The sequence below is a fragment of the Canis aureus genome, chromosome 10 (genome assembly GCF_053574225.1).
Source record: "Canis aureus isolate CA01 chromosome 10, VMU_Caureus_v.1.0, whole genome shotgun sequence".
Classification (NCBI taxonomy): Eukaryota; Metazoa; Chordata; class Mammalia; order Carnivora; family Canidae; genus Canis; species Canis aureus.
In genome coordinates this window covers 36,844,953-36,863,295 of record NC_135620.1, presented here as the reverse complement: position 1 = coordinate 36,863,295, position 18,343 = coordinate 36,844,953, and the positions used below count along the sequence as shown (strand labels likewise).

Genomic DNA, 18,343 nt, shown 5'->3' with positions numbered 1-18,343 from the left:
AAGGCAGATGCTTAACCAATGGAGCCACCGAGGTGCCCCTATTATCTTGTTTTATGCTTTCTGGCTAATAAAAAAAAATCATCTTACAATAGAGATTATATTTTCTATGCCTTTTCCTTCACTCATCTGAGAGTCTTTTATCCCACTTTATGTTTTACTGGGATTTATTTCCAAAACTTAAAGCATTGTTTAACTTGTTTTTTTAACACTTAAGATAAAAAAATGAAACGAGGTCCCTTAGGTCCTTCCTATATATGATGAGGAGTGATCCTATTTATCCTTTCTCCTGGTGATTGCCCACCTTCCAGGCTTTGTTTATACAATCTGCAATTTTAGCTCTGGCATTTGGTTGTTATCCCTGTTATTTCTTTTTTAAAATATTTATTTATTTATTCATGAGAGACACAGAGAGAGGCAGAGACACAGGCAGAGGGAGAGGCAGGCTCCCTGCGGGGAGCCCGATGTGGGACTCAATCCCAGGACCCTGGATCAGATGTTCAACCATTGAGCCATCCAGGTGTCCCATACCTGTTATTTTTTAAATCATCTATCTTTTATTTCAAATAAGCTCTTTTGACACTTCTCTCCATTTTGTTAAGATGTTTAAAATAACATCTTTCTTTAGGCTTAACTCTAGGCTTAAATGGTCTTGCTGTTCAGCACCAGTCCTTACATACAGTGATTTTCCCATTCTTGAAATTTCAAAATTATTACTCTTTAAATAATTTCTTTTTAAGTAGGCTCCACATCCAGCATGGAGCCCAATCTAGGGCTTGAACTCATGACCCTGAGATCAAGACCTGAGCTGAGACCAAGAGCTGAACTGAGATCAAGAGTCTGATGCTTAACTGAGCCACCTAGGCACCCCTTTAAATGTTTTTTTTTTTTTAAATGGCATGTAAAGAATAGATACTTTAAACACTGAGATGTCTCAGCATATCATTAATTTGTCTTCATTAAGCATGCAGTGGGAGAGGAGAGGAGTTGATTTCCTTTTCTCTTTGTTCCTCTTCTCTCTTCTGAGTTTTGCTGGCTAGTTTCAGAACTTATGGTCTTGGGATGGGTGCTTTGTGGGGAGCATTGGGGAGAGAGGGTTTTGATCAGAAACTGATAGAATATGACGTCATGCTGTATAATTCTGGCAAGTGTTTCCAGCTGATTCTTTGTCTCCAGAACAAATTTTGATTTCTCTGGGGATTCCCCCATCCTGGAGGTCTCTTTCTGGTGGATCTCATTTCCTGAGAAATGATCTCATTGCATTTCTTGCCTGAATATTCACTTGCAATTCCTCCCACAGCTCTAGGATGATTTCCACCTTCAGCGGCCTGCTGCTGGGATTCTTTGGCTTCTCATGGATGTACCCAAAAGGTCAGAGTCCAGGATGACTCCAGACCAATCCTCTGTCCCACTTGCCCATATCTGGGAACTCTCATATATTTTCTTCTGCCACAAACAAGGACTATAGGGAGATCCCAGAAGAAGCACCATTATTCTTCTGTGTCTGGCTACTTAGCTTACTCCTATAAGAGCCCAGCATCAGTCCCTTGTGTTCTTATCTGTGAAAGATACATTGTAAGGCTGGCCTTAAGGAAACTTCTCTCCTGACAAGTGAGACAGAGGTAGCATTGCCCACCTTTCCCCTCCATGGGGGTATGTGAGGTTGGGGATGGAGGGAGTAACTCAGCATAGCAAAGCGGTCTTCTTTACAAATAGATTTTTCTCTTACCCTTCTCAACCCTTTTCTGTTCTTCTAGTGGGTGAGAGGGTTCTAGACCAGTTCCAGACAGTTTGCGTTTATAAATTCTTCCTAGAGTATTGGTATCACATTCACTTTGATATCTGATATTTCTTTCATTGGAACTTAAGTTGAGACTGAGCCAAAAAAAATTCCATTTTCAACATTTTGTTATATATAGATTACAACTTCTAGTCCAATGTCCAGTGTTCAGGATATTGGATGTGACTTTTATCATTTAGTGTTGTTCTTAACAGTCCCATGATAACCAGCATCTTCTGCTCTGAGGATTCTTTCTCATAGCGCCTGTTGACACCTCAGATCCCAAGATGCAATTTCCTGGTTTCTCTGGAGATCCTCATTACTGGGGCCTTTTGCTCATAGCTCTCTCATTTGAGGAGGATGCATTTCTAGCCTGACTGGTAACTTTTTTAAATTACCTACTCCTCACTTGGGGACTCAGGGTCTTAACTAACTAGACAACCGAGCCACCATCCTTCAGTTGCATGAGTACTGAGTTATAGAGACATTTCCCTTCATCTTGCCTTAGCCATCTTTAAAACCATATGACAGGAAGTGGGTACAGCAGCCAGAGGAGGTTGGTAGCATGTGCCAGGCACTGCTGAGTGCTTTACTTTGGCTATCTCACTTAATCCTTGGGGGTTAATCCTTGGGGGTTCACTATTTCCATGTTACAAATGGGGGGAAAATATTTAGGAGTTAAATATCCTGTTTAAATAAAATCACACAAATCATAAGTGCTAGAGATAGTGTCAAAGGGCAGTTACTTCCTTTTTTCTTTTTTAAAGATTTTGTTAGAGAGAAAGAGCAGGGGCAGAGGGAGAAGCAACCCCCCCCCCCCACCATGGAGCAGGGACCCCAATTTGTGGCTCCATCCCAGGACCCTGGGATCATGACCTGAGCCAAAGGCAGGCGCTTAACTGACTGAGCCACCTAAGCATCCCAGGACAGCTCCTTCTGATGCCAAAATGAATATCCCTTTTCAACCCTGGCTACATATTAGACTCACCGGAGAACTTTAAAAATACCAATTTTCTGGTCCCTTTTGGGGAACAATTAAATTAGAACCTGCAGAGATGAAAAAAAAAAAAAAAAAAAAAGAACCTGCAGAGATGGAGCTTCGGCATCAGTATATGTTTAAAACTCTGCAATGATTCTAATGTGCAGCCAGGCTTCAAGTCATTTCCGGACACACCATACTATTAACCATGTATGTGATAGCTTCATTCATATTACTTCCCCTTTGTATTTTCTTTCCCCTTCAAAAGTCAGAGAGCACGTGGTTGCCCGTCTATATCAGACCTGGCATTCCTAATCAGATTCCAAGGGCTGCGTTCATGGCCATGTTTACTCTGGAAGTGGATCAGTTCATCCTGACCTCTTTGACTACATCTGTTCTGGATTGTGAAGAGGACGAGACCCCGAAGTCCTTGCTGGTGTTTAACATTACTAAAGCGCCACTCCAGGGCTACGTGACTCATCTCTGGGATCACACCAGACCGGTCTCCTCATTCACCTGGAAAGATCTCAGTGACCTGCAGATAGCCTATCAACCACCGAATAGCAGCCATTCTGTGCGGAGACATTACGAGGTAAGAAAAAAAGGAGACAGAGCGTCAGCCTATTTGGTTTCCAGAGTTATTGGAGAGGGAGGCCACTTCCCCTCACCTTCAGTCTAGTTTGTAGGGTCAGTGCCTCAGAGGAGAATCAATCACTGTAAATCTGGGCCACACTCAGATGCCAAGAGGAGCCAGGTGATGCAAATTAATAAACCCACGGGTTAGGGGGTGGGGAACGGAGACTGTGGGGGAGCAGAAGAAAGAGCTGCAGCTTCGGAGGCAGCTGCACCCAAGCTCAGGTGATTGCTGCCCTGTTTGAAAACAAATATGGACACACCCAGGGTAGCCTTAGCTCTTGTTCTTTCAGAGGAGTTGGAAATCTGTAAGTTTTTTTGTGAAAATGTTTCAATTTCTAAATATGGAATACATATTAAAAGTTCTAAAACAAACAAACAAAAAGTTCTAAAACATACTGTGGCAGCTACAAAATTGTATGTCTGAGGGCCACATTTGGCCCAGAGCTCACCAGTTTGAGAACTCTTGTGTCCTTAATGTCCTTTCTACAATACATAGACCATGGAAGTTAGAGATGACTCTGTCCACAATCCTTTCACTAACAAACTCTGTTTTAAAAAAATATTTATTCATTTGAGAGAGAGAGCACAAGTTGGAGGAGTAGGGAGAGGGAGAGGGAGAGAGAATCTCAAGCAGACCTCATGCTGAGTGTGGAGTCCAATTTGGAGCTCGATCCCATGAACCCAAGATTATGACCTGAGCTGAGCTCAGGTCACTCAACCCCCTGTGCCACCCAAGTGCCCCTCATTAATAAATTCTATTCCCTCTTGTTTGGAGGAGTGTTTTACTGGGATCCTAAATTTTAATGAGTAACACTGACTCCAGGTAGGAGATTCTATAATCTCTTTGGAGAACTAATTTCCCTATCAAACACTTTCCTGTCAGAAAAGTCCTCTTTCTGTCTAACCTAAGTACTTTCTGCTGCTATTCCAGGCTCTTTCATCTTTGTTTTGGTTGGGAGTTGAGAACAGCTGGTTACAGTCTGTGCGTAATAACCCTTACCAAACTTACCTACCAGCAAGTTGATTTGAACATGAACAGGATGGAAAGTTTAAATGAGCAGATTGATACAGACTTGACTTCAGGTTTATTAAGGAAAATGAGTGTCCCTGGGGTTCCAAATTGTCCTCCATCTAATTTAGGCATTTTCAGCATTTAGCCTCCAGGGCAGACAAAAGACTTCAGGCTGTAAATGACATGCTTTGCCCTTTGCTTTTTTTTTTTTTTTTTTTTTCATAATAGTAAGTGACAGCTGTTTTTTTCTTTCTTGCTCTCACTTCTCATTCCTTCCATATTATAAAGTAATTTCTCTTTAGACGTCTGGTTTTACCCTGAACTCATAAATAAAGCACAGCTACTCAGGCCGCTTCATGTGTCTTTTCCAGCATTGTATAATGTAATCTTAAAGCAGAACCTGTCCAAATATGTGATTTTGTTGTTGTTGTTGTTAGAAGGTGACTTTTTAATTTTCTCAGTGGCGATTAGATGCTTTGCAGATTATGTGGGTTGGAAGCCCTCGGCTCTTTCAGCCACCTGGAGTGGGACCGCTGAGAGCAGAACAATGGCCAACCCTTCCGAGGACTGTAATGCCAAGGTGGTCCGTTCTTTCAGCCATGAAAATTCAAACTCATTTTATTAGGTACTCTGTTGGTTTGAGAACAGTGTTTCTTAGTGAGCATGTGACATATGATTTTATATGGCTCGACCTAATAGATATTTACATTACATCTCCAAAAGACATCTCCACCTGGGTATGGTTTCATTTTCAGTCTGTTACTTTGGCAGTCTTGAATCTCTTTCTTTTGTTGGTAGTATTTGCTGATATGTTGCCATTTGATCATTTATCCTCTCTGATGACCAAATGGACATCATTGTCAAATGGACATTTTTCAAAAGTAGGCATATGCCTTCCATTTCTGTGTTATACGTTATCCTCCCATGTCAGCATCTCATGCAATGTGTGCATAACACATAATAAGGTTCAAAACTTCTCTTCCTTCTGCCCCTCACTCCCTGCCTCCCCTCAACCCCTGCTCGGGCTCTCTCTCTCAAATAAATAAATAAATAAATAAATAAATAAATAAATAAATAAATAAATAAAATCTTTAAAAATACCATATCATATAGCACCATTTATTACTGATGGATTTCATGGAGGCAAATAAAATCTGGATATTTAAAACTATATTTGGAGAGATAGATGCCTCTGGACCAGGGTCTCTTACAGGCAGTACATTGGCATTTTGCACTGGATAATTCTATATTGTGGGGTCTGTCCTGTGCATGGAGCATCCCTGGCCTCTATCCACTATTAGTGGTCAGTAGTACCACCCACCATGAATACCCACTTTTGAGACCAGAAATGTCTCCAGCTATTCCCAAATGTCTCCTGGGGTGGGGGTGGGGGGAACAAAGTCTCCCTCAGTTAAAATCCACTGCTCTAGACCCTATGCCTTTGCAAGAGCTGGATTGGTCTGATGCTGGTCTCCTGAGCAATTGCAGGAATCTTTCTCCAGCATATTTGCTTTCAGGTTAAAAGCTTCTTTTATGGAAAGGAAAATTTAAAAATACTGTTAACTAAGGAATAAGATCTAGAGCCTGAAATTGTGAGCTCAGGTTGCCAAAAATGAGATCAGGTGGGGCACCTGGGTGGTTCAGTCCATTAAGCATCTAACTCTTGATTTCAGCTCAGGTCATGATCTCAGGGTTGTGAGATGGAGCCCTGTGTTGGGCTCCATACTCAGCGGGGAGTCTGCTTCTCTCCCCCCACATCCCCTCCCCCTGCTCTCTCTCTCTTTCTTTCTCTCTCTCTCTCACTCTCTGTCTCTAAAATAAATAAGTAAATTGTTTAAAAAGAGGGATCAGGCAACAGCAGAAACCTAAATCTGTTTTGCCTCCATCTGTGGTGTATAGTGTATACCCCAGGGAATAATGGTATTTTATGCTATAAATTGTCAATGTGTGATTCTTATGCAACTGTTTGTTTACAGGTGGAGGTGGAGGTTTACGACTTCTTCTTTGAAAGGAGTGCGCCTATTACGGTCCACATCTCCATCAGAACAGCAGATACAAATGCCCCGAGAGTGTCCTGGAACACAGGTGAAACTCAGTATAGGGCGTCAAGCAACATAGCCCTGAAGGGAAGGCAGGAAAGTTTATGGGTTGGGAAAGTAAGGTTGTTTTCTTCCCATTTCACACATGAAGCAACTGAAACCCAGACAAGTTAAGGGAATCAGATGGTTGTTTTTGTTTTGTTTTGTTTTTCCTACTGGCAGGGTGAGAAATTTAAATCCAGGATTCCTGTGTGGTGAAGCCAAGTCTTTCCTTTGTAGGAAATAAGCCAGAAGGACACCTTTCAACTGAATGAGGCAAAAAAGTGACTCTTTGTGATATTAAACTATAGTTGGACATAGAGAGAAAAAGTCTCCAACTCTGACTATTCAGAGGAAAGAAAGGAAGCTGTAGACTAATTCATTGTCCTGTTTTTAGGACATGCAAGGATGCCATAATACATGAATAAGAGCTTTAACTGCTTTGTTTTAAAAGAAGGTCACTTGTGAGTGGTCTTATAATGCAATGTGTATATTTAGATCAGATGTAAATGGGGAATGTGAATGAAGATTTTCTCCTTTCCCACTGATCCCATTGATAGCATTCAAAACATACTTATAAGTGATGGTGGTAGGCTCTGTTAAGGGGAAAATATTTGTGTCTGATTTAAGTCCCCAGGTTGTGGCTTACACACACACACACACACTCACTCACATGCCCTTGCACGAGGGTACCCACACACATGTTTGTATGTGTGTGAGCTTCAGGTGTGTGGAGAACATGGATTGAGCAGTCTTGCAGATTCTACGTCCCATTCTACCTCTGTAAGAGGGATAATGAAAGAAAAGAAGGAATTGATAACATGAAGTTTAGTAATGATCACATATTAAGTGGATTACTGCTTGAACATAAAGATTTAATACTCTGTATTATCTGTAAAACTCAAGCTGGTTAAGAGAGCTCAAAATCTGGTTTTGGCTATTTGGATATGAGAATCTTTTTTAAAATGAATTTTTACCTATTATGAACTTAATATATGTTCGTCATTGAAAACTTGGAAAGTGGGGATCCCTGGGTGGCGCAGCGGTTTGGCGCCTGCCTTTGGCCCAGGGCGCGATCCTGGAGACCCAGGATCGAATCCCATGTCGGGCTCCCGGTGCATGGATCCTGCTTCTCCTTCTGCCTATGTCTCTGTCTCTCTCTCTCTCTCTGTGTGACTATCATAAATAAATAAAAATTAAAAAAAAAAAAAAAGAAAACTTGGAAAGTGTATTAAGCAATAGGAATGAATGAATGGGTAATAATAATAATGATGGTAACAATGATGAATGGATAGTAATGAGTAAATGAATGAAACAGTAATGAATCAATAAAATCATTTATTACCACCATGAAGACAGAACCACTGTTAATATTTTGCTGTATATACTTCTAGTCTTCTTGTTTGCTCTTCTGCTGTCTCCCATGATGCCTGGTACTGTGCTGTGCCATACACTCTTGGCTTCAAAACCCTTATTACCAGTCACAGTCATAGAGATTCTTTTTTTTTTTTTTTTTTAATTTTTAAGTAGGCTCCACACCCAGCATGGAGCCCAGTGTGGGGCTTGAACTCATGACCCTGAGGTCAAGACCTGAACCAAGACAAAGAGTAATAAGATGCTTCACCAATTGAGGCACCCAGGCGCCCTTAACAGAAATTATTTATAAGTGCTTGTCCTTTCTCCCTTCTTTCCTCCCTTCTTTCTTTCTTTTCTTCCTCCATCCCTTCTTCCCCCCCTTTTCTTTCTCTCTCTCTCCTTCTTCATACTATATGTCCTATCCCAAGTTCCCTAGCCAGCAGTCCTTGAGGCAGGTCATATGCACTAACCCTATACTGAAAACAAGAAGAGGAAAAGGAAATTGTGGGGAACAAATAAAAAGGTGGCATGACAAAGTTTATGAGAAAGTGAAGTTGATTGTTAGCCATGCTGGTGTCTCCAGAAGGAGATGGAACCACTGTGTGTGGTCAGTCAGGGGTGGGATGGGGGAGGGGTGAATAGTCTCTCTCTTAGCTGCTTTCCATCTCCTGTCTCACTGTGGTCAGTTTGCCTCAATGGATGTCGACTCGCCACATGTCCATGATGTGCTACCTGGCCCCTCTTTGTGACTACTATACAAACTCCCTGTGTCCCTTGGTGTAGGACCTGGCCATGGTCACAAGGGTAAGTCATGCCAAAACCTGGCCCTTGCCCAAGAGAATGGTTGAGCCAACCAGCCATATCAGTAGATGAGGCAAAGGTGGCAGCCAGAACTTTATAATTGTGGGGACTCTGGGGACCCTTGTGGGCCTGCTGCTGCAGGAAAGGGGGCACATGGTCACAGCCAGGGAGGCAGGGAAAGCTGGGCAGGTTTGAAAGGGAGTGTAACCCAGTCCATCCATACACTGCCTCTAAGTTTTATCTACTTGGTTCCTTAAGAAGCTTTGCTCCCTTTTAAGATTCTTTGCAATCTGACAACTCCCGGATCTACTGAATAATGGGAATGGTTGGTGATGCTCAGCTCCCTGTTTTAACTGGAGTGTTCCAGCCAGGATCTGTATTCTTGCTGCTCTGAGTAGCAATTACCCTCCAGCATGCTGGGTCCAAGGAGAAGATTTTATTGCATTTCCTTTAGTTAAATTCAGTCCTCATTGCAAAGTGTCAGACACTTCATGTCTAATACCCTTAAACACTCCCCTAGCGTAGTAGCTCCATATTTGCACATTTAACCACTTTACATTCTCTGTCCTGTGAGCTACTCTTGTACTCTTAACTCACATGTAAAAGCTCTTCTGATTCTTTTGCTCGCTAAAATTACCTGGATGCCATCTTCGAAAAATTTCTTGTGGACATTTTTGAATGAGAGAACACTGAGAACATCTATTCTTTCCTTTAATATTTATATTCTGGCATCACCATGCCTCCAATGGATATATAAGGAACCAGTTGTCAGATTGGAGTTAATAGTATGAAAAGTATATTTTCCTGCACCTGGGTGGTGCAGTTGGTTAAATGTCTGACTCTTGGCTTCAGCTCAGGTCATGATCTCAGGGTCATGAGATTGAGCCCCACATAGGGCTCTATGCTGAGTGTGGAGTTGGCTGGAGTTTCCCTCTCCCTCTACTTCTCCTTCTGGTTCTCCCTTCTGCACTCTTTCTCTCAAATAAATAAACAAACAAATAAATAAATAAATAAATCTTAGAAAAAGAAAATATTACCAAAAATAAAAGCTAAATTCCAATTTCTTGAAAAGCTTTCAAAGATACAATTTTCAGCTAGTTTTGTGAGTGAAAATTCATTAATCTTGTCTTAAAATAGGCATGTTGGCATGTCATAGAACTTTCAGGACAGTTTTCTATTTTCTCTTGTAGGTCTGAGTCTTCTAGAGGGGCAATCTCGGGCCATCACTTGGGAACAGTTTCAGATTGTCGACAATGATGACATCCATGCTGTCCAGCTGGTCACCGTGGGCGGCCTGCAGCATGGACAACTTACACTCAGAGGTGAAATATCAGCCTCTCTAATCTAGAAGAGAACCCAAGAAATAGTCTCTCCAAAGGCAAATCATATTTAACAGGATGTACATAGCATCTTTTGGTCCTCATTTCTTTCTCTTTTTTTCTCCCAAGTTTTAATTTAAATTCTAGTTGATTAACATATAGTGTAATATTGGTTTAGAAGTAGAATTTAATGATTCATTAATTACATATAACATCCAGTGCTCATCACAAGTGTCTTCCTTAATACCATCCTCCACCTACCTCCCCTCCATTAACCCTCAGTTTGTTCTCTATAGTTAAGAGTTTCTTAATGTTTCCTTCCCTCTCTTTTTCCCCCCTCCCTCTATGTTCATGTTTTGTTTCTTATATTCCACATGTGAGTGAAATCATATGGTATTTGTCTTTCTCTGATTGACTTATTTTGCTTAGCATAATATACTCTAGCTCCATCCATGTCATTGCGAATGGCAAGATGTCATTCTTGCCAAGATGGCTGAGTATTATTCCAGTGTGTGTGTGTGTGTGTGTGTGTGTATACCACACCATTGTGTGTACACAACTTCTTTATCCATCAGTCGGTGGACATTTGGGCTCTTTCCATAATTTGGCTATAGTTGACAATACTGCTATAAACATCGGAGTGTATATACCCTTTTGAATCAGTATTTTTTTTCTTTTTTTTTTTTTAAATCAGTATTTTTGTATACATTGAGTAAATACCTCGTAGTGCAATTGCTGGGTCATGGGTAGTTCTATTTTTAACTTTTTGGGGAAACTTAATACTGTTTTCCAGAGTGGTTACACCAGTTTGTATTCCCACCAACAGTGCAAGAGGGTCCCCCTTTATCCACATCCTCGCCAACATCTACTGTTTCTTATGTTGTTCATTTTAGCCATTTTGACAGGTATGGAGTGGTATCTCTTCATAGTTTTGATTTGTATTTCCCTGATGTTGAGTGATGTTGAGCATCTTTTCATGTGTCTGTTGGCCATCTGTGGATCTTCTTTGGAAAAATGTCTATTCATGTCTTATGCCTATTTGTTAAGTGGATTATTTGTTTTTTGGGTGTCAAGTTTGTTATATATATTAGATACTAACCCTTTATCAGATATGTCATTTGCAAATATTTTCTCCCTTTCTGTAGATTGCCTTTTAGTTTTGTGGATTGTTTCCTTCACTGTGCAGAAGCTTTTTGTCTTGATGAAGTCCTAATAGTTCATTTTTGCTTTTGTTTCCTTTGCCTCTGGAGATGCGTCTAGTAAGAAGTTACTGTGACTGAAGTTAAAAAGATTGTTGCTTGTGTTCTCCTCTAGGATTTTGATTGTTTCTTGTATCACATTTAGGTCTTTCATCCATTTTGAATTGATTTTTGTGTATGGTATAAGAAAGTGGTCCATTTTCATCCTTTTGTATGTTACTGTCCAATTTTCCCAACACCAATTGTTGAAAAGACTATCTTTTTTCTATTGGATATTCTTTTCTGTTTTGTTAAAGATTAGCTGACCATAGAGTTGAGGGTCCATTTATGTGTTTTCTATTCTATTCCATTGATCTGTGTGTCTGTTTTTGTGCTAGTACCATACTGTCTTGATGATTACAGCTTTGTAATACAGCTTGAAGTCAGGAATTGTGACGCCTCCAGTTTTGCTTTTCTCTTTCAAGATTGTTTTAGTAATTCAGGGTCTTCTGTGGTTCTATACAAATTTTAGAATTGTTTGTTCTAGCTCTGGGAAAAATGCTAGTGGTATTTTGATGGAGATTGCATCAAATATGTTGATTGCTTTGGGTAGCATAGATATTTTAATATTTGTTCTTCCAGTCCATAAGCATGGAACATTTTTCCATTTCTTTGTGTTATCTTCAATCTCTTTCATAAGTGTTCTGTAGTTTTCAGAGTACAGATCTTGTACCTCTTTCGTAGGTTTATTCTTAGATATCTTAGGGTTTTTTTGCAATTGTAAATGGGATTGATTCCTTGATTTCTCTTTCTGCTGCTTCATTATCGGTGTATAGAAATTCAACAGATTTCTGTACCTTGATTTTGTATCCTACAACTTTGCTAAATTCATCTGTCAGTTCTAACAATATTTTGGTGGAAACTTTTGAGTTTTCTCCATGGAACCATCTGCAAATAGTGAAAATTTGACTTCTTCCTTGATAATTTGGGTGCCTTTTATTTCTTGTTGTCTGATTGCTGAAGCTAGGACTTCCAGTACTGTGTTAAATAACAATGGTCAGAGTGGACATCCTTGTCTTGTTCCTGATCGTAGAGGAAAAGCTTTTAGTTTTTCCCCATTAGGGATGATACTTGCTGTGAGTCTTTTGTATATGGTCTTTATGATATTGAGGTATGTTCCCTCTATCCCTACTTTGTTGAGTATATTTATCAAGAATGAATGCTGTATTTTGTCAAATCTTTTTCTGAACCTATTGGGAGGATCATATGATTCTTATCCTTTCTTTTATTAATGTGGCATATTATGTTGACTAATTTGCAAATGTTGAACCACCAGTGCAGCCTAGGAATAAATCTCACTTAATCATGGTGACTGATTCTTCTAATGTACTGTTGGATTTGACTTGCTAGTGTCTTGTTGAGAATTTTTGCATCATCAGGGATATTGGCCTGTAATTCTCTTTTTTAGTGCAGTCGTTATCTGGTTTTGGAATCAAGGTAATTCTAGTCTTATAGAAGGAGTTTGGAAGTTTTCTTACCATTCCTACTTTTTGGCACAATTTGAGAAGAATAGGTATTAACTCTAATTTAAAAGTCTGATAGAATTCCCCTGGGAAGCCATCTTGCCCTGGACTTTTATTTGTTGGGAGATGTTTTATTACTAATTCAATTTCTTTGCTGGTTATGGGTCTGTTCAAATTTTCTATTTCTTTCTGTTTCAGTTTTGGCAGTTTGTATGTTTCTAGGAATTTGTCCATTTCTTCCAGATTGCTGTTTGTTGGCATGTAATTTTTCATAATATTCTCTTTTGATTACTTGTATTTCTGTGGTGTTGGTTATGATCACTCCTCTCTAATTTGTGATTTTATTTATTTGTGTACTTTCTATTTTCTTTTTTAATAAGTCTGGCAAGGGGCTTAACAATTTTATTAATTCTTTCAAAGAACCAGCTCCTGGTTTCGTTGATCTGTTTTACAGTGGATTTTTTGTTTGTTTGTTTCTATATCATTTATTTCCATTCTTCTACTGGCTTTAGTTGCTCTTTTAGGTTATGTATTTGAGACTTTTCTTGTTTCTTGAGAAAGGCTTATATTGTTAGATACTTCCCTCTTTTAACCACTTTCATTGCATTTCAGGCTTTAGACTGTTGTGTTTTCATTTTCACTTCTTTCCATATATTTATTTCTTCCTTAATTTCCTGTTTAACCCATTCATTCTTCAAAGGGATGTTTTTATCTCTCCATGTATTTGTAGTTTTTCTAAATTTTTTCTTGTGGTTGACTTCAAATTTCATAGTGTTGTGGTCTGAAAATATACATGATATGATCTCAATACTTTTGTAATTGTTGAGGCTGATTTGTGATCCAGTCTGTGATTTGCTCTGGAGAATGTTCCATGTGCACTCAAAAGGAATGCATATTCTGCTGCTTTAGGATGAAATGTTCTGAATATATCTGTTAAGTCCATCCAGTCCAGTATGTCATTCAAAGCCATTGTTTCCTTGTTGATTTTCTGCTTGGGTGATCTGTCCATTGCTGTAAATGGGGTATTAAAGTCCCCTATTATTATTATATTATTATCAATGAGTTTCTTTATGTTATTAACTGATTTATGTATTTAGGTGCTTCCAAGTTGGGGGCATAAATATTTACAGTTGTTAGATCATCTTGTTGGATAGAGCCCTTAATGATGATATAGTATCCTTCTTCATCTCTTGTTACAGTCATTAATTTAAAATCTAGTTTTTCTGATGTAAGTATGGCTACTCCGGTTTCTTTTAACATCCATTAGCATGATAGATGGTTCTCCAAGATCTCACTTTCAATCTGCAGGTTACTTTTGGTCTAAAATGAGTCTCTTGTAGGCAGCATATAGGTGGATCTTGTTTTTTTTGTTTTTTTTTTTTAGATTTTATTTATTTATTAATGAGAGACACAGAGAGAGAGAGAAAGAGAGAGAGAGAGGCAGAGACACAGGCACAGGGAGAAGCAGGCTCCATGCAGGGAGCCCGATGTGGGACCCATCCCGTGTCTCCAGGATCACACCCTGGGCCAAAGGCAGTGCTAAACCGCTGAGCCACCTGGGCTGCCCGGATATTGTTTTTTTAATACATTCTGATACCCTGTGTCTTCTGATTGGAGCATTTAGTCCATTTATATTCAGAGTGGTTTTTGATAGATTTGAATTTATTTATATTTATATTGTATTATAAATCCATTGTATTACCTGTACAATTGGTGTTTCTGGAGATTGTCTCTATTCCTTTCTAGTCTTTGTTGCTTTTGGTCATTCTTTCTAACTCAAAGAGTCCCCTTTAGTATTTCTTGCAGGGTTGGTTTAGTGGTCATGAACTCCCATAGTTTTTGTTTGTCTGGGAAACTCTATCTCTCCTCTATTCTGAATGACAGCTTTGCTGGATAAAGTATTCTTGGCTGCATATTTTTCTCATTCAGGATGTTGAATATATCATGATACTTTATTCTGGCCTGCCAGATTTCTGTGGAGAGATCTGCTGTGAACCTGATTTGTCTTCTCTTATAGTTAGGGATTTCTTTTCCCTTGCTGCTTTCAGGATTCTTTTCTTATCTCTGTATTTTGCAGATTTTAGATGATATATCTTGGTGTTGGCTTGCTTTTGTTGATTTTGATGGGAGTTTTGGTACCTCCTGGATTTGGATATCTCTTTCCTCCCCCAGATTAGGGAAGTTTTTAGCTATAATTTGTTCAAATTAGCCTTCTGTCTTAGGCCTCATTTCTAAATGAATTGTCATGTCTAGAAAATCTGGGGATCTTGAAGGCATTAGCGTCTGTGTTAGGATGCTCACATCAGTGGATGACTATTTATTTATTTATTGAAGGGGCAGGGGGAGAGGGAGAAAGAGAACCTCAGGCAGACTCCCCACTGAATGTGAGTCCATTGCAGGGCTCAATCCCAGGACCTTGAGATCCTCATCTGAATCAAAATCAAGTGTCAGACTCTTAACTGACTCAGCTATCCAGATGCCTCTGGATGACCTTTTATGAGTAGCATCTCGTGCTTGGCTCATCGTTTAAATCTCAGATCTCCTTCTAAATATATGCTTAAACTGATGATCTTATCCCAGTTGGAAGACAAAATATTTCCCTGATTCACAAAATTGTGATGAGAAACAGAAAAACTTTGCTTTTTTAATACTTGGTAATCATTCTGATATTATATTGTTAGTAGCATTGTGTTATTATGTTAACTGTGTTATAATTATAAGGATGGTAGTTAACAAGGTATTAGCCCTAATAAAAATAATATTCATATCATATGATAATATAGTCCATTTCTTGTAGTGAGCTTAGAGGAATTAATTCAATTATACTCTTGGTATTCCTAAGTATAAAACAGAAAGAGAGCTCTTATTTATTATCATTTGTAATTGGGAATTCTGAAATAAAAAATAAAATGATAAATTCTCTTGCCCAATCCCAGGAAAGTAGGAGGTCAGCATAAGCCTGGGTGTATCAATTAGGGTGGATATTCAGCTGCATGGAATGGAAACCCATTTTCCATTTTAAATAACCCAGTTATTTAAAAATTCAAGAGTTATTTTCCTCATGTGACAAATTTGCCCAGAGGTAGGCATTCTAGATCCATGATTCCAGGACCTCTTTCTGCTCTGACAGTGGTCACCGGTTGGTGCCTATATCTCCAGACTTTGGGTCTGCATTCTAGGAAGGAAGAAGGAGAAGGGACAAGTTACGTCAATTAATTTACTTTCTTTAATAACTTTTTGCTGGAACCTGATACGTGGGTTCCACTTAAATCTACCAAGTCACGTACTACCCCCTAGATGGAATGAAGTGTGGGAACCTGAGTATTTTTAAATGATCATAATGCTATTCCAAATAAAACTAGATTCTGATACTGGTGAAAAATCAGAAAGTGACTACTGAGCAAGTAACCTGTAGTATCTATTATACAAATGTTTAATCACTTATTCCAGTGAGGGCTTTAAAACAGTATGAGGAGTATACTGGGGCACCTGCCATCAAGAATTGTAATCATTTATGCAGAGTGAAGCAATGTTTATTAATACTGTAGAAATGAAGAGTAGAGTGGTAGCCCATGATGATGTTGTGGCTCAGAGGAGGTAGAAAATAGTACTAATATTTTTTTTCTTTGTCCTAGATACTGTACAAAGCATTATACATACTCTACCTTATATTAGCTTTATGAAATGAGGTACAGTTATTATTCCCACTTTACAAATGGAGAACTTGAGATTTAGATAACTTGACCTGTCTAAGGTGATGTACCTAAAAAGTGACTGAACTGGGATTTGAACCTGGGCCATTTGATATCAGAGCTCTAGCTCTTGGTCAATAAGCAAGTGATTCTCAAACTTTAGCATGTGTTAGACTCTTCAGGAGGTTTGGTAAAATACAGATTGCTGGGGCTCACCTCCAGAACTTGGCATTTCTAATGACTTCCCAGATGGTACTGCTGCTCCTGGTTCGAAATTGCCCATCTAAGTAGTGCTGCCTTGTAGGATGATAACAATGAGTTTGATAATAATTAACATATTTTGTAGGCTTACTGTTCTTTAGGTTCTCTCATCCTTACTAGGGAATATGAGATATGTATGATTGTCCCTGTTTTATAGATGCTTTCACTACAGCTGCTCCTTCTGCACCCCTCATTCAGTCAGCTCCATCTCTGCTCTCTCCATCAGGCGGCAAAGGATTTCTCTTCACTGTGGCTGACCTTCAGGCTGGAGTTGTTCGCTATCATCATGATGATAGTGACTCCACCAAAGATTTTGTGATCTTCAGGATATTCGATGGCCATCACAGCATCCGCCATAAGTTTCCCATCAACATTTTGCCCAAAGATGACAGTCCCCCATTTCTCATAAGCAATGTTGTGATTGAACTGGAGGAAGGGCAGACCATACTGATCCAGAGTTCTATGCTGAGAGCATCAGACATGGACTCCAGTGATGACTACATCTATTTTAATATCACGAAACCTCCTCAGGCTGGAGAGATCATGAAGAAGCCAGGGCCAGGACTGATAGGTAAGTTTTGAATAAAGAATTTTGGTGTCAGAATTTGTACAAGGGTGGACATCAAGTTTATGAGGTAAGATATTCCCATTTTATGGATGGGAAGCCTGATACTTAGAAAAGTTAAACTGATCTATTCAAATTTGTGCATCTAGCAAGTTCCAGAGCTGAACCTCAAGGTAACCATTACCCTATGAAAAATTAAGTCTGCCAAGCACGATGATAGAACAAATAAGTTTGAAGAGAAGTGTTTGGCCTCTTCTAAATTATTGATAAAATAATTTCACAAATAACATTTGTTTATGCTTTATTAGAATAATTTCATAGCGTAATTTCAAGACTACTTGAAGTAGTCAGGAATAACAAAATAGGTATCAAGTATTAGTGTTATTTAAGAATGTTTCTTAAAAATATTTTTGTAATGCTAATTTTTCTACCTTTTTTAAGGCAGGTGTAGCAACTTTAATTTTTCTACTTATTATTTATAAGCTTTGTTAGAAGTATTTATGAAGATTTCTGGGATACATACACCATGGTAGGCAGAGAACCCTTTGGAAACAGGTCCAGTATCTTTTTACCCCAATATCTGAAAGATTGTTACAAAAGTATGTGGTGTTTTGTGGACCCAATAGGCTATCCTGTCCCTGGCTTCCTTCAGAGGGATCTATTTAATGGCATCATTTACTATCGTCACTTTGGTGGAGAGGTCTTTGAAGACTCTTTTGAATTTGTCCTGTGGGACAGCCATGAACCTCCAAATTTCTCAGTGCCACAGGTAAGAGGCCATCTCTGAATACTATCCTTAAGTATTATCCACAGATGTCCATTCTGGGAGGTGTCTTTTTTTTTCATTCTGGGAGGTGTCTTTTTTTTCATTCTGGGAGGTGTTATTAGAAACTACATAAAAGCAGGTTTTGAGGTTCAAAGTTGAGAAGCAATGGATTCAACAAGATTAAGTCAATTTCTTTGCAACAAGACTTCTCTACCATTTTCTTTCCTAATAAGTCTTGTCAATTATTGTACTTGTAAATTATTGTATTTGTAAATATTGCATTTGTAAGTTCTTTGTCAAAACTCCATGTATGCAATTTCTCAAAATCATTTCACCATGGGGCTCTTTTATACAGAATAGACTCCCAGAATTTGCTGACCTTATAACATGAAGAAAACAC

The 18,343-nt window shown here is 39.1% G+C and overlaps 1 protein-coding gene across 10 annotated transcripts in view; it reads left to right on the top strand.

Annotated features, from left to right (window-relative positions):
• FREM1 (FRAS1 related extracellular matrix 1) overlaps nt 1-18,343 on the top strand; it is a 164,868-nt gene that overhangs the window by 41,519 nt on the left and 105,006 nt on the right. For all 10 annotated transcript variants that reach the window (XR_013387804.1, XR_013387805.1, XR_013387806.1 and 7 more), the window contains exons 6-10: nt 3,025-3,348; nt 6,381-6,489; nt 9,830-9,961; nt 16,839-17,183; nt 17,804-17,946. Coding sequence is in view for 7 of the 10 variants with exons in the window: in XM_077912003.1 (XP_077768129.1) it covers nt 3,025-3,348; nt 6,381-6,489; nt 9,830-9,961; nt 16,839-17,183; nt 17,804-17,946 (1,053 nt within the window). In the remaining 3 variants the exon portion in view is untranslated. The remainder of the gene's footprint in view (nt 1-3,024; nt 3,349-6,380; nt 6,490-9,829; nt 9,962-16,838; nt 17,184-17,803; nt 17,947-18,343) is intronic.